At 42.0% G+C, this 17,348-nt stretch overlaps 1 protein-coding gene across 1 annotated transcript in view; it reads right to left on the reverse strand.

The window, feature by feature from the left end:
• lactb2 (lactamase, beta 2) overlaps nt 1–17,348 on the reverse strand; it is a 53,015-nt gene that overhangs the window by 23,173 nt on the left and 12,494 nt on the right. The window contains exons 3-4 of the mRNA XM_063065015.1: nt 12,671–12,797; nt 10,603–10,781 (exon numbers count right to left, since the gene is read on the reverse strand). Coding sequence (XP_062921085.1) covers nt 10,603–10,781; nt 12,671–12,797 — 306 coding nt within the window. The remainder of the gene's footprint in view (nt 1–10,602; nt 10,782–12,670; nt 12,798–17,348) is intronic.

Below are 17,348 nucleotides of genomic sequence, written 5' to 3' on the forward strand. Positions count from 1 at the left end.
TTTTCCTGTACATAAATAGACTTATGCATCATAGTTAATTGCCGCATGTATTGTTTTAATTCCAATTCCAGTTGTTCTAAACTAGGCCGTTTATATGGTCCTCTCCACCGGGGCACTGGCATGGGCCTTCCGGTTAGCATTTCATGCGGTGTTAGACACGTCATCCGATTAGTCTGCATGCGGTAACTCATTAATGCTAACGGTAGTGCATCGACCCAATTAAGTTTAGTATCTGCACAGATTTTGTTTAGTTTGGTTTTTAAGGTCCCGTTAATTCTTTCCATCATACCCTGCGACTGAGGGTGATACAAACATCCAAATCTCTGCTTTATTCTCAGTGCTTGCAGTATTAACTTGACCACTTTTTAAATGAAAGCTGAACCATTGTCTGAGCTAATTTCTGTCAGTATCCCAAACCTTGGGATCACTTCGTTTGTCAGGAATTTCACCACTGTTCCTGCCCCTTGATCTTTCGAGGGTACTGCCTCTACCCATCTGCTGAATCTGTCGATTACCATCAACATGTATCTTTTCCCTCTTACTGTTTTTATCATGTCTACATAGTCAATCACTGGGTGTTTAAATGGCCCTTCAGATACAGGTATATGACCTATTGGGGTTGTAATTCCTTTCCGATTATTATTCTGCACACATACCTCGCACTGTGACAACACATGGTCTACTGAAGCCTGTAAATAAGGCGACCAAAATCCATCCTTTTTTATTTTTCTTATTACTTCCCCCCTTGCACAATGATCCATCCCATGTGCTTCTGAGATCAGGATAGTCAGTAAAGGGGTGGGAGCTACCATAGGCCATCTTCTGTGGTCCATAGGCCTTCTGGGATTTGCTTGGCCCCCCCCTTCGTCTCCACAGAGTTCGTTCTGCCAAAGTTGCCTTTCCCTATATTTCAATTAGGTCCTCTACTATAGGTTCCGGCTCTAGACTTACCTGGGGTGCGCTGACAACAGATGTACACCCTGACGCTTTCCTGACTGCTTCAACTGCAGCTTGATTTCCCTTTGTTACTGTATTGTTTCCTTTTTTATGTGCCTGGCATTTTACTATAGCCAGTGCTTTAGGTTTCATCAGCGCTTTTATTAGATCTAAAATCTGCTGACAGTGCTGTATGGGATCTCCATTGCTCTTTTTAAAACCTCTCTGTTTCCACACTGTAGATTACTCCCCAAGCTTGTATGTCCTGCTTCCTTCATTATTTTCCTTAGTGGCGTTACAATTTCAGCATATTCCCCAATCCAATCTGAACTATATCCTGTCAGTCCCAGAACGTCACATGTTTGGGGCCCTGAATGGTGGTAAGGGAGGAAGTGTAAGGGCATGTGTAGCACTTGTTCCACTTACACGGATAAGTGCCAGGAGGGAGATCAGTGGGGAGGGATGGGGGGGACGAATGGACAAGGGAGTTGTGTAGGGAGCGATCCCTGCGGAATGCAGAGAGAGGGGGGGAGGGAAAGATGTGCTTAGTGGTGGGATCCCGTTGGAGGTGGCGGAAGTTACGGAGAATAATATGTTGGACCCGGAGGCTGGTGGGGTGGTAGGTGAGGACCAGGGGAACCCTATTCCTAGTGGGGTGGTGGGAGGATGGAGTGAGAGCAGATGTACGTGAAATGGAGGAGATGCGTTTAAGAGCACTTCCTCCCTTACCACCATTCAGGGCCCCAAACAGTCCTTCCAGGTGAGGCATCACTTCACCTGTGAGTCGACTGGGGTGATATACTGCGTCCGGTGCTCCCGATGTGGCCTTTTATATATTGGTGAGACCCGACGCAGACTGGGAGACTGCTTTGCTGAACATCTACGCTCTGTCCGCCAGAGAAAGCAGGATCTCCCAGTGGCCACACATTTTAATTCCACATCCCATTCCCATTCTGACATGTCTATCCACAGCCTCCTCTACTGTAAAGATGAAGCCACACTCAGGTTGGAGGAACAACACCTTATATTCCGTCTGGGTAGCCTCCAACCTGATGGCATGAACATCGACTTCTCTAACTTCCGCTAAGGCCCCACCTCCCCCCTCGTACCCCATCTGTTACTCATTTTTATGCACACATTCTTTCTCTCACTCTCCTTTTTCTCCCTCTGTCCCTCTGAATATACCTCTTGCCCATCCTCTGGGTCACCCCCCCCTTGTCTTTCTTCCCGGACCTCCTGTCCCATGATCCTCTCGTATCCCCTTTGCCTATCACCTGTCCAGCTCTCGGCTCTATCCCTCCCCCTCCTGTCTTCTCCTATCATTTTGCATCTCCCCCTCCCCCTCCAGCTTTCAAATCCCTTACTCACTCTTCCTTCAGTTAGTCCTGACGAAGGGTCTCGGCCTGAAACGTCGACTGCGCCTCTTCCTATAGATGCTGCTTGGCCTGCTGCGTTCACCAGCAACTTTGATGTATGTTGCTTGAATTTCCAGCATCTGCAGAATTCCTGTTGTTTGTCTCTAAAAGCGTTATGGTATCCTATTCACACTGTCCCTCACTTACTAGCAGCGTTATGTGGGGCTCAGCTTCCAGTATCCTGTACCATTTCTCCAAGAAAGTATTCCACCTGACTTGCAGGGCTGCCCCTTGTCTCCCAATTATTATAGCTTCTCCTCTTAGGTGCTGCCGATTACCTGCCTCCCTGTACCAACTCTCCTCTAACTCTCTGTTCTGAGTTTCAACAAAAATCACTGTGCAATGTAACTCGGATTTGGGCGCTACGGCCTGGGGCAATATAGCCTGCACGCCCTTTTTCCATTTTTCCCAGATTTCCCAGATCTGATCTTCTATGTCTCCTATCCAAAAGACATTAGCTTTCTTGACTTCCCGCACTAGTAATTGAGCATTTACTCTTTCCACACTCAACCCACTTCTGGTACATTCTAATTTTAATTCTAGTTTTAATAGGGCATCTCTGCCTAGCAAATTCACCGGAGTTCCTTTGGACACTAATATCGGCAAAACTATTCCTTTGCTGCCCATCCTTAATCTCACTGGAGCTGTACATTGTGTCAACTGTGTTTTTCCCGAGAACCCTACAGTCTTAATAAATTTTCCTGACATGGGAAGGTGAAGGGCATACTGCGGCTGTACACAAGTATATGTGGCTCCAGTATCTATCATCACTGGTGTCAGCTGCCCTTCTAACACAACCTGAACAATGGGTTCCTCCTCTGCCTCCCTTGTTATCACTGGGTAGTGTCCCTTCCCACCTGGGTTCTCTGGGCACCCCAATGTCTTGCATAGGGGTTCACGGGTCCATTCAGCCCTGCGGGGTCTGGTCCTTGGCTAGACTGTGGTTCCCCTCTCATTGATTCCCGCTGGTATGTGACGGCCCATGGCCTAAGTGGACAGTCCCTTCTTATGTGTCCTGGCTGGTTACATCCCCAGCACCGTCTCTGCATCTCTCTTCCCCCTTGTTTCCTTACTGGCCCTTCCTGCCCATAACCTCTCTGCCCCCCTCCTTGGGATTTCCAGTCCTGTCTGGGCTGCTGTTTAAATTTATCCTGTCCCTGATAGGGCATTTGTGGAAAAGCACCCCCAAAGACGTTTATTATTGGCATGGGGTTTTCTGGGCCCTGTCTTACGGCACGACCGGTCCCTCCATATAATGGCATTTCATTCATTTTAACGGCTGTGCTTAACTCGGTCATTGTTGGCAGCATCTTCTTGCCTTTTTCTTTTTCCTTCTTTTTAAGTTCTTCAAGCTGCATTTGTATCAGCTTTCTTTGCACTTCTTCTGGCTGCTCAGTCAACTTTCGTTTGTCTTTTCGATATTTTTCGACCGCATGGACTACGTGGTCCCTGAATTCCTGTGGGGTCATTGACATCAGTCCAACCACTTCCTCAAGTTTAGACTTAACTTGGGAAGGCATCGCATCCAAAACAGCATTTCGGAACATCCAAGTCATAAATTGGTTGCCTTCCACCTCTTGTTCAGTTTCCAGTCTCCACCTTTTCAACTGATTTTCTATATAGGCTGCTGGATTTTCAGTGTCTCCCAGTGGATCCCCTTTCATGGCTTTGGGGTCCATTTTGGGTGGATAGAGCTCCCTGAGGGCCCCCCATACCCTCTGCCTCACTGTGTCAAATCTGGCCCCGTCAAACAGTGTGCTGTCCGCATTCTGTATGCCAGCCGCTTCCATCAACTCTTGTAGTTTGGAGGTTCCCATCAGCCTTATCAGCAGCGCCTTTAAATCTCCCATAGCCAACATTCGTCCCGTGGTTTCTTCCTCAAAGGCCCTAATCCACTTCCCTGCACCCTCATGTAGGCTGGGCAGGGTGTTTTTCAGCCCTTCCAGGTCCTGGGATCCCCAAGGAATATACTGCACTTGTCCCAATCCTTTTACTAACAACGGCATCCTTCTCCCTTTCCTTTCCCACATCTCCTGACTCTCCTCCTCGCCTGACTCCCCATCTGTTTCTGAGCACGTTCTCACTGGCTGCCACATGATTCTTTCCGGGGTTTCCTATCTCCCTTGGCCTCCTCGTGGAGTTCTTTCTTTCTGCCTTGAGCTAGCATTTGCTTTGGCCCATGCGAAATCCTCAAACTCTCGTTGGAAATTCAGTCTGCGCTGTAATTCCCTAATCTCTCCCTCTGTTTCTAATATCTGCCTTTTCACTCTCTTTTTCCCCTTCAAGGCTCCTGTCTCCTATCCTCTGCCTACATTCTCCGGCACCCTCTCTTTCGCTACTTAACTCTTGCTCTCCCGACAAGTTACCTTCTGCTCTGGCCTGTTCAGTTCCGTGCCCATATAACAAAGATTTCTCTTCATCCCTTTTCGCTTTTAATTCCTGTAACCCTTTGATCTCTTCTACTATTTCCCGTCTCTCCTGCTCTATCTTTGCCCTGTCTTCCTCTATTACCTTCCGTGGTTCCTCCCGCTCCTTTTCGTGATTCTTTCTTTCCTCCTCGGTATCCCAGACTTTAATTTCTCCATTTAGATCCACTCTTCCTGTTATCATCGGACACTGCTTAAGGGTTTCTTTCTCATAATAGGGAGGAGGTTTTTCTACGTCTTTCAGGTCTGGGTATAAAGCCGAAGCCGACGCCCTGACGAAGTCCTGACGAAGGGTCTCGGCCTGAAACGTCGACTGCGCCTCTTCCTATAGATGCTGCTTGGCCTGCTGCGTTCACCAGCAACTTTGATGTGTGTTGCTTGAATTTCCAGCATCTGCAGAATTCCTGTTGTTTGCCGACTCCCTGTTATGCTTTTCCTTTTCTTTATCAGACTGCTCGTTTCGTTTCTCAATGTCTTTTTTACTTACCATTAATATACCTCCCGTCTTTCTTAATCTTTCTCCCTCCATCCTAAAGAGTTTTAACACTTCCATTTCTTGTTCCCTTTTTCCTTCTCTTTTCTTAGATTTATCTTTGGGTTTGTGATTTTTAATTAGCGCTTCCATTTCCTCACATAAGCTTACATCTAATATTTCTTCTCTTGGCCATTTCGTGACCAGTTCTTTAGTTCTTTTTTCCCATTTTTCTGAAATTTCCACGATCTTATCTTGACACACCGGGAATTTTCTGCTCAATATTTTTACTGCTGTTCCTTTCTCTGTCATGTTGCTCTCTTTTTCCTTTTTCTATTATGGTATTTTTAGAATCTCACTACTTGCCTACTTAATAGTACTATTTTTCTAACTCTATTTCTAAGCCTAGCCTTATGGTTTATCTCACCAGTGTCTGAATTCTGTATCAAACTATCTTTGTCTCTTACTACGTTCTGCCCATGCAGCCCCCTACTTAGGGCGGTATCCACAGAACCTTTTGCACCTCGCCTATGCAGACCCTTACACTTCTTAAGGCGGTATTCACGAGGATTTTTAATTTGCACCTCGCCTATGCAGACCCTTACACTTCTTAAGGTGGTATTCACGAGGATTTTTAATTTGCACCTCGCCTATGCAGACCCTTACACTTCTTAAGGTGGTATTCATGAGAATTTTTAATTTGCACCTCGCCTATGCAGACCCTTACACTTCTTAAGGTGGTATTCATGAGAATTTTTAATTTGCACCTCGCCTATGCAGACCCTTACACTTCTTAAGGTGGTATTCATGAGAATTTTTAATTTGCACCTCGCCTATGCAGACCCTTACACTTCTTAAGGCGGTATTCACGAGGATTTTTAATTTGCACCTCGCCTATGCAGACCCTTACACTTCTTAAAGGTGGTATTCATGAGGATTTTTAATTTGCACCTCGCCTATGCAGACCCTTACACTTCTTAAGGCGGTATTCACGAGGATTTTTAATTCTCCTTCCCTGCCTGTTCAGACCTTCGTTTCGTGCGAAGCGGTATCCACAGGGACTTACCAATACCATGTGGAATTTTCTTACTTAACTTATTATTACTTTATTCGTACTTACCCCCACTGCAGTGTTCTTGATTAATCCTCTGAGCCTCCTTTTATCTCCGATTCTGCCAAATTCTTTGGATCGGAGAGACCTTTCGGCAGTTGCTTCACACTTCTGAGTCCCCGAGACCCCCCAAAACCAACAGAATTCTTAGTCCGAATTATCGCAAAAAGCGCTCACTTTTTTCTTTGGGTGCACCCTTAATTCTGTTAGCCTCATGAGGGTCCCCGAGACTGGGAAGCGTCGCAATCTGCCGTTCCCTTCCTCGCGGGTCTCTATCCGATCCTGTTCGTGACGCCAATTTTGTCGTGGTTTCTCGTTTCTTACAAACAACAAGGAGATGCAGAAAATCCTTCAAGAAGTTTTAAACTTTAATTTGCAAATCAAAGCTGAGACAATCAGAAAGCTAGTAGCTGACTGCCCATCGAGGCTTGTACACAGCACTCTTTATAGCAATCTCCTATCTTAGCTGCATTATCATATCCAGACGGCCTGTGATCACATATCATCAATACATCCGATCTCGACCTTCCACTATTATTTTACTCCCCAATTTAATTATGTCCTAGTTTACTTTTTAGACCAGGTGTCCCCTCATCCCTAACCACAGTTATTTCTTAATTGGTCTTGTTTTGACATACTGCCACATAGTTCATTACCTTACTCGCCACCGTTATCTTCCTACTTGGTTTCATTCTAGTTCTCTTCATGAATTAATAGTGATTAGGTCAAAAGTCATGGCTACATAGTGAATACCCTCTATTCAGCTAGCAGTGGTTACATAGTAAATATAGAAAATACAATGTGTGCATTTGAGTGAATACTGAAATACTGTTGAGTAAATACTGTAAATACTGTAATACATAGAAAATACAATGTATGCGTTTACATTTTCCAATACTGGCAGCCTTTTCCAAACATGCTGTGACGGCATAAATTCTGGGAAATATGCTAGAAAGACCTGTGACAGGTTAGACCTGCAACAAGAGTACCATCTCCATCAAAACACCGATGAGGAAACAAGTATTTTCTATCTGCAGTGGTATTTTGTGTTGCACATTTATTATATTTATTATGGTAGATAGTCACATGGGGGTGTGGTAAAAGTGTAGGGTTTAGTTCCGTATTTGTGCTTTGTTCTTGGCACTTTAGTACTAGGACAGATGGATGTCATATCTTTTGTTATGCTTAACTTCATTTAATTACATTTGAAATCATTTAACTCTACTTAACTTCGATTAACTTTAATTAAGTATGTGTAATATCATTTGTCTTAGTTTCAGAAATTGCATTGCTTCAAGATTATTTGTTTTGCTAATTGCCAATAAAGGATTGAATACATTTCTTCAACTTTGTGGAACATGATTATTGGATTGATGGGAGGGTGTGTCATACAAGGATAAGAATCCAAGGGGTTTACCAGCATTGGCTTGTTAGAGTTTGCCACTGTAACAAGCAAGAACATTTTTGTGTGTTTAGAATTTTAATTGCTTGTTATTTAATGTTTTCTACCTTTTTGAATGCCAGTGGGTAGGATATGTTAAGGACTATCAATATATTTTCCACCAGTTTTATGAACAGAGTTTGCCAAGATGCCTATTTTGCATTTGTGCTCTTCTGAATAAATAGATTGTAAACCTATTATGATATATATATTGTACATACAAACTACTGGAGAAACTCAGCAAGCCAGGCTGCATCAATGGAAAAGAGTAAACAGTCGAGATGTCTTCGCCCAAAACGTCGACAGTTTACTCTTTTCAATGGAAGCTGCCTGGCCTGCTGAGTTCCTCTAGCAATTTGTGTGTATTGCTTTGATATCCAGCTCTGCATATTTTCTCGTTTAAAATATATGTGACAAGTACAGTAACCTGTGGTGACTTTTCTGACCCAATGTATAGAATGTTTTCCCATTGTGGGTTCTTGGAATTTTTGCCAATATTAAATAGAGACTCCCTGAAATTACAAGTAAACATGGGTAGAATATATAGAATATACCATGAAACAAGCAATGCCACATATAGGAAGCTGTCTCTACTACCTGAATTACCACATTTTTTCTGAAGTATTTGAATATAGAAGCTGTTGGAACCAATACAGACCAATGAAGTGCATTTTACAAGCAATCTCCCTCTTTACTAGGAAATGCCCCAGTTCACTCCTCTGTTCCCACTGGCCCCTTACATTTTTCTCCCCACCTGCTCCTTCTTGTCCCTTTTCTCAGTTCCTCCTCCCATTTCGTTTGCTCTCTCCAAGAGTATATTTTGTGCCCTTGCTTTCCTCACTAGTTCTTTCCAGAAATGTTTAACATGGATATTAGGGAGTTGACATACTGGTCTTCTCCTTAGCCTTAGTAAGATATGATTCAGAGACCTCATCCCTGTCAACAATGTATGGATTGCTAGGGCGCTTCTCAATCACCCACATCCCAGTGCATGAAAGTTCCGACTTTCTAATATCCAAGATGTGAAGGGTAATCACAGAAAATTGGATAGAAATGGACCAACAATAGATTAAGTTATTGATCATTACTATTAGTCTCAGCACACATAATGGAAGATCCTGTATTACATGCATCTAAGCTGGTTTAAACAAAAATGCCCTGGAATAAACACAGGAATCAGTTTTTATTGCACTATGTTAGTTTTCACATCAGAAAGCTCAAGCTGTGAAAAGCTGTAAAAGCTCCTCAAAAAGGCACCTAGCTCGGTGACGTGTGAATGTGATGTCGGGCCTTCCAGCCATTGCTGAATTTATTTATTTGCTAGGTTACTCCAAAGAACATTAAGTCAACGGCAGAATGCAGGCAAGGAACATCTATGCAAACACGAGGAATTCTGCAGATGCTGGAAATTCAAGCAACACACATCAAGGTTGCTGGTGAACACATCAGGCCAGGCAGCATCTCTAGGAAGAGGTACAGTCGACGTTTCGGGCTGAGACCCTTCGTCAGGACTAACTGAAGGAAGAGCTAGTAAGAGATTTGAAAGTGGGAGGGGGAGGGGGAGATCCAAAATGATAGGAGAAGACAGGAGGGGGAGGGATGGAGCCAAGAGCTGGACAGGTGATTGGCAAGAGTTTTTGCCAATCACCTGTCCAGCTCTTGGCTCTATCCCTCCCCCTCCTGTCTTCTTTTTGCCAGTCACCTGTCCAGCTCTTGGCTCCATCCCTCCCCCTCCTGTCTTCTCCTATCATTTTGAATCTCCCCCTCCCCCTCCCACTTTCAAATCTCTTACTAGCTCTTCCTTCAGTTAGTCCTGACGAAGGGTCTCGGCCCGAAACGTCGACTGTACCTCTTCTTAGAGATGCTGCCTGGCCTGCTGCATTCACCAGCAACTTTGATGTGTGTTGAAGGAACACCTATGGAATAGTTAGCGATTATGCTCTGCCACAGACTGTGGGGGAGGCTGAGTCCGTGGGTATATTTAAGGCGGAAGTTGATCATTTCCTGATCAGTCAGGGCATCAAAGGATATAGCGAGAAGGCAGGGGTATGGGGTTGAGTGGGATCCGGGATCAGCCATGATGGAATGGCAGAGCAGACTCGTTGGGCTGAATGGCCTAATTCTGCTCCTATGTCTTTATGGTCTTATGATGCAACATTCATTACCAAACAAGTTAATCTGGATGAATGAATGAACGAATGAACATGAATCTATTGGCTTTGATGGTTTTCCTCATTTCTCAAGTAAAATGTTATTGAACTCTATTTCACAAAGTCATGAGGGGAATTAAACAATATTCACTTAAATGGAAGCTATTAATGCTTCATGCAAATGATTATTTCATTAATTAGTCCCATTCTTTGTTCAGTTTTCTCACTCCTCTCAAGATCTCAGCTACTGGGATTTGATTCTACAGTCCACTGGTATTTAGACCCAAGTGACCAGAACACAAAGTTCTGTAGGCAATTCAAACATGAAAGCATTACACAAATAGTCCTGATCATGCTAAATGGACAGAAACTCCTTATCCAGTGGATCTTATAAAATACAAACCAAGAATTTTCCCTCCATCATCACCCAAGTCTACTTTGATGACTTGAATGGTGCTCTGGAGCGGATCAGATAAATTGTTTCAGGTAAATATGCATTTTCAATGATGAACTAGAATAGTTAGGTTCATTGGTACTTTTTAGTTCAAACTTTTGTAGTGATAACCTTATCTCCAATGACTCATCTATTTATGTTATTGACATTAAAATTCAATAATTTATAATGCAAAGCAATAGGGGAAATCCACTTACCTGGATATATTAAATCAGCTTTAATTTCTAGTAATTTTTCCAGTGAAGTCATATAATCATACAAGTCCTCAAACACAGCTGTACCTTCTCCCAGAATACAGTCTCCAGAAAATATAGCATTTTCCTCTTCAAGTAACAATGCCATATGATCACTTGCATGCCCAGGCGTGTAAATAGCCCTGGTAGCAAAAATATCATTTCAAACTACTTTTTTATAGATATGTAAATTTCATAAACACTATTTTAGAGAACACTAGTGTGTCACAGATATAATGCATAATCTTCAGTCTTCTGGGTTACAGAAAACCTGATTCATGAAAAGCTGAATTCTCCCAGCCTCTCAAATATAATATTCTAATCTCTTTACCAAAGCAAAAATAACCCATAGCAAAAAATAATGCTTTATCTAAACTGTCCTTCAGGTAGGATCAATCATGACGAACCTGAGTCACCTTTTGTTTGTGTAGATTTCTGTCATTAAGTTGCTAATAGCTTTCTTGTCACTCCACCCAAACTGCACACTATCCATTAATGGATGTTATTTAACTTTAGTGAGTTACCTAACATTAGTAAGAGTTGTTTTGAACAGTTGGTGGGACAGGAGATTCAGAAATAATTGCTATGGCTCAGCTGCCAATCCAGGTCGAGATATACCGAACACCTGGATCCAGAGCAAATGCATACGTAACAGGCTGATCACAAAGAGGCAGATCAAAAGAGCCTGCTTTATGGTAATAAAGAGGGATTTAAAAAAGGCATATTAGTAAACCCTCCCTAGCTAACACTTTGAAAGCTTTTGGACTGAATAGATCTTGATTACAGCTTGGTTATTTCTAACCCTGCCCCCCCAACAACTGTTCATCACCACAAAACCTCTCATATGCTTGCTAAAAGCCAGTTGCTTGACCCAAGACTGACCTAATCAAACGCTTAGCATTTGGTTTAGATTAGGTTGGGTATCAAAAATAAAATATATAATAAACAAGCTCAGACTTAATTTTATTCTCAAGCACAACTCTATATGGAAAGAACAACAACCAAAAACAGAGAAACAGCTAAAAACAATGTACGATAGAACCTAAAGCTAGTACTGCTCTCAGGACCAGGGCAGCAGAAGTATTTGGAGAGGTTTGGCTGATGGACAAAAGGGGTGTGGTTGAATCTCAATCTCTATTTTAAAAAATGAAGATATTTTCATATTCCTGAATAAAGTTTGGAAAATAGAAGTTTCGGTCAACCCAATAATATGGTTCAGCAAATCAAGATGTGCATGGTTAAAGAGGTTTTGATGAAGCAGCATGACTAATGACAGAGCATAACTGTTTAAATGGAGATAGGCACACTAACAGTAGCAGAATGTATGTTTTGCCAGTAAACGATGAGTGGAAAGAGAATATATAACTGAGAACCTGGACAAAAATTGCCAAAGAACTGAGGAGCATTTAGTCCAGGAATGGACACATAGTGGAGCTTGGAGCAGGAAGGGAATATGAATAAAACAGAGATTCCTTTTCCATTATAGGCACAGTGGGACCATAAGAGCCAAATGAAATGACAACTTTTAGGGTATGGCTAAGAACATGGATGAGAGAATTTATGATGAAAGTTTTTTTGAGGAGAAGTAAACAATAAACACTTGTACATTTCTATTCACCCCCTACATTCATCTTCAGACTAAGCTGTTTCTCCTAGCCCCAGTACTGCACTAAGGTTCAAAGTTCAAAATGTATTTATTATCAAAATATGAAGACTGCATACAACCTTGAGATGTGTCTTCTTGCAGGCAGCCACAAAACAAAGAAACTCAAAAGAATGCACAGAAAGTCCCACACAACAAAGACTGTCAAACACCCAAATGCGAATAAAAGAAGGAATTGTGTAAACAATAAAAAAGTAAACAAGTAACACACTGTGACTGATTACTTGTACTATTTCAATTTCTTCATTTTATAAAAATCAGCATTTTGCTATTTAATGGTAAATAACTGAAACAGAACCTCTAATGTCAAATGAAAATGTTTACAAATGTTAAAAGCAATTACAATGTCCTCATTAAAATTGTGAATACCTTAGTGTGGCTCCCTCAGTCTCCAACACATCTCCATCCTTTAGATAGGTATATTGGGCTTCACCGTTTCCAACCATTTCTTTCTCAGGTGGTTTGCGTGGAAGTTTGCTAATCTGAACATTGCCACCTTATAACATATAATCAAATATTGACAAAAGAAAATATAATTAATTTACAATCTAAAATGATATTGCAGAACTGGTTGATAATACAAACTCAAAATACATTTCAAAAATAAATCTGCACAAGATGCATGTTTTCGTGGGCCCACACTGTGGGGCGAAGGGCTGTAATGGTCTATGTTCAATGTTTTCAGACAATATAGACAAATGAATGTCAGCCTTTTCAAATTAAAGTACCATTTTTAATTCACGTATAATATTCCATAATTATACAAATAATGTTGAATAGTGAAATAGAAACATATTTCATTTATTTTAAGATTCTACTGACCACTGCCATTGCATGCCATAAATTCTGGAATTTCCTTATTGAATATTACACTTGACTTCAGAGAATCTGAAGGAATACAACATCTTGGAAAATTAATGTAGAGAAACACTGTGCATGTGATTTCCTTCTGTTTCTTTTTCATATTATACAAACAAACTTCCGGTTTAATTTGGTGACTTCTGGCTGGTGGCTAATGAAACAAGGAAAACAACTAAATCAGAATCAGATTTAATATCACCACACATGTTGTGAAATTTGTTAACTTTATGGCAGCAGTACAATGAAATACATAATATGTTTATGTAAAAAACTGAATTACATTAAGTCTATTATATATGTCTATTAAATAGTTAAAATAAGTAGTGCAAAAAAAACAGAAATAAAAAAGCTGTGAGGTAGTGTTCATGGGTTCAATGCCCATTTAAAAAGTGGATGGCAGAGGAAAATACCTTGTTAATCACCCTTTTTCTGGTAAGTGATCATTGCAAATGATAGTCTGTAACTTCCCTTTGAACTTGGAGGCAATTCGATGTGGCAGAACTGAGGCGAGGTGAGGCGGCAGGCCCGTTGCCGAGAGTGAGGAAGACAGGGTTTGATCGAATCAAGTGCCAGGCTGAATCGGAAGGACTGGGTACAGGCCGAATTGAGGCAGCGGAGTCCAGTCCCCAGAGTGTATCAAAGCAACTGAACCCGATGTTTGGACCATTTTTGAAGTGCCAAGCCGAATTGGCAAGATTGGGTACAGGCCAAATTGAAGTGGTGGGGTCCAGGCCCCAGAGGGTATCAAAGCAACTGAATGTGATATTTGAATGACAATTTAAGTGCTGGGCTGATTTGGAAAGGTTGAGTACACGCCAAATCGAGGCGTAGGGTCCAGGTCCTACAGCATATCGAAGCGACTGAACCCAACATTTGGAAGATGATTTAGGTGCTGGGGTAGCTTGAGAACATCAGGGTGTTGGGGCCCAAGGTGAGGGTCAGGCCGGTTCAATTCGTTGCTCTGCGACGTTTAACTCGGCTCTGCGCTGAACTAAGGGTCTGGAGACAGACTTTCGGTGGACTTCAGTTCAGAACGCTATTTGCTTGTATTTATTATTTGCATGATTTGTTTTTTTTTCTCTGCACTCTGGGTGTTCGACTTTTTTTTATGGGTTCTTTAGGGTTTCTTTTTTTCATGGCTGCCTGTTAGGAGATGAATCTTAAGGTTGTATAATGTATACATACTTTGAAAATAAATGTACTTTGTACTTTAAAAACCTCAATAGGTATTTTAGTGTATAGTGAAAATTAATGCTATCTAGCATCAATGCAATTATTCTATCTTGGGATCCCAAGTATCCTATTTATGCAGCTACACCCAATCCATTAAAATATAACTGGAATTTGAATTTCAAAGTGACACAGAAATTACACAAATTCCTATTGATAAGGTATTTTGTATTTTTTAAGGGAAATGCATTACAAAACTACCACAGTCTTCATTCAAACTGCTCCGTGCTGTTTTTTGTAAACCACTTACAAGCTACTGAGTATCTGAGTTATTCCTGATCCTTAAAGTGCTTCAACATTTTATTCAGAGTTCTGTGTCTCTAGTTGCTATGAGTAACCTCTGAAGGAAGATGATAATCACCATATGGGTGACAAATTTCTTTTTAAATTACATCATGTTAATCCTTACTATAGAAATCTCATTTACAGAAAATGCTGGAAATACTCAATATTATCAGGAAGCAACTATGAACAGAGAAACACTGTTAGTACTTTAGGTTGAAGACCCTTCATCAGAAAGAGAGAAAATAAGCTACTTTAAATTGCAGAAAGGATGGGTGAACGATTGATAGGGCAAGGGTTATATTCTGACACAATGAAGCTCGGGCAAGCATAAAAATAGGAGGAGGATGATCTGTTGACAATGACGGTTGGTGGGATGAAATGTGAGGACTGGGGAACTCTTATCCTTTCTGTACACAAAGATTGGTGATGACCGCAGACATGCTGAGAATAGATCTAAGAGCAAGGAACGAGCCGACATTTGGTCATTGCTGGAATGGACTTGGGGCTGAGTTGAAGTGGCAGCGCCCAGGTCCAAGAATGAGGAATGAGCCACTGTTTGGCCGATTTAAGTACCAGGACAGATTGAAAAGGTTGGGGTGTTGGGCTGGAAGCCATGGACGGGCCGGTGTTCATCTCACTGCTTCACGAGGTTTACTTGTCTCTGAGGCTGTGGCCTGCAACTAACAGACTCCTGGACTGACTGCAGCAATGATCTGGCTTCATGGGGTGGAATCACTTTTGTGAACTTTAGTTCTGAGTGCAATTTGATTACTTTTTATTGGTTGCATGATTTGTTCTTTTTATTTTCCACACATTGGGGGTTTGACAGTCTTTCTATAAAATGGGGTTCTATTGGGTTTCTTTATTTTGTAGCTACCCGTATGTTGTGTACAGTATACATACTTCGATAATAAGTATACTTTGAACTTTGAGACGAGATGGACACTTCACAATTTCCAACACCTTTAATACGGTTTCACCACTAGATGCATCCTGCCTTCTTTTCAGTGTTACATAAGACATAGAAGCAGAATTTGGTCATTTAGTCTGTTGAGTCTGCTCCACCTTTTCATCATGGCTGATCCATTTCTTTCTCAACTTCATTTTCCTGCCCTGACTAATCAAGAACCTATCAGCTTCTGCCTTACATACACACAACGACTTGGCCCCCACAGCTGCCTGTGGCAATGAATTCCACAGATTCAACACCCTCTGGCTAAAGAAATTCCTCTTCATCTCCATTCTAAATCGACATCACTCTATTGAGACACTGCCCTCTGGGCCTAGACTCCTCCAACATAGGAAACATCCTCTCCACATCCACCCAATCTGGGTCTTTCAACATTTGACTGGTTTGAATGACATTCCTCTCATTCTTCTAAATTCCAGCAAGTACAGGCCCGGAGCCATCAATCGCTCCTAATACGATTAGCCTTTCATTCCTGGAATCACCCTTGTGAACCTCCTCTGAACCCTTTCCAAAATCAGCATATCTTTTCTTAAATAAGGGGCCCAACACTGCTCACAATACTCCAAATGAAGCTTCACCAGAGCTTTATAAAGTTTCATCATTAAATCAATGTTTTTATATTATCATCATCATCATCATCATGTGCCATGTCATACGATGTGGGCAATCATTCTCTTCCATCTGTCCATGACCATGATAGTTCTTGGCAATTTTTTCTGCATAACTGGTTTACCATTGCCTTCTTCTAGGCAGTGTCTTTACAAGATGGGTGACCTCAACCATTATCAATACTCTTTAGAGATTGTCTGCCTGGCATCAGTGTTCACATAACCAGGACTTGTGATATGCACCAGCTGCTCATACGGCTATTCATCAATTGCCCAATTGTCCTCTTGGTTCACATACCCTGATTCGGGGAGGAGGGTGCTAAGCAGGTGCTACGCCTTTCCTGAGGGTGACCTGCAGGCTAATGGAGGGTAGGTGTGCCTTACATCTCCTTTGGTAAAGACATATCTCCAACCTGCCACATATTCTAATCCTCTCAAAGTGAATGCTAACATCGCACTTGCCTTCCTCACCACTGACTCAACCTGCAAGAAAATCTTTAGGGAATCCTACACGAGGATTTAGAAAATAGTCTATGCTTTTATTCCTCTTATCGAATGCATGATCATACACTTCCCGATACTGTACTCCATTTGCTACTTCTTTGCCTATTCTTCTAATCTGTCCAAGTTTTGCAGCTTCCCTGCTTCCTCAGCACTACCTGGCCGTCCACTTATCTTTGTATCATCTGCAAACTTGGCCAAAAAGCCATCAAATTCTATCATCCAAATCATTGACATATAATGTAAAAATAAGTGGTCCCAACAGAGACCCCTGTGGAACATGACTGGTGTCCTGTCATACTCACTTCAATAATAAGCAAACACTTTGAGAGGATGCTCAAGGACTACATCTGCAGCTTGCTACCACCCACACCGGACCCCCTACAATTCGCCTACCAACACAACCGATCGACAGATGACACATTAGCCACTGCTCTACATACCGTCCTTACATATCTGGAAGAGAAGGATGCTTATGTGAAAATGCTGTTCTTGGACCACAGTTCAGCATCAACACCATAATTCCCTCCAGGCTCTACAAGAAGCTCAGAGACCTTGGCCTTTACCCTGCCTTGTGTAGCTGGATCCTGGA

This window comes from Mobula hypostoma, chromosome 1, assembly GCF_963921235.1.
Source record: "Mobula hypostoma chromosome 1, sMobHyp1.1, whole genome shotgun sequence".
NCBI lineage: Eukaryota > Metazoa > Chordata > Chondrichthyes > Myliobatiformes > Myliobatidae > Mobula > Mobula hypostoma.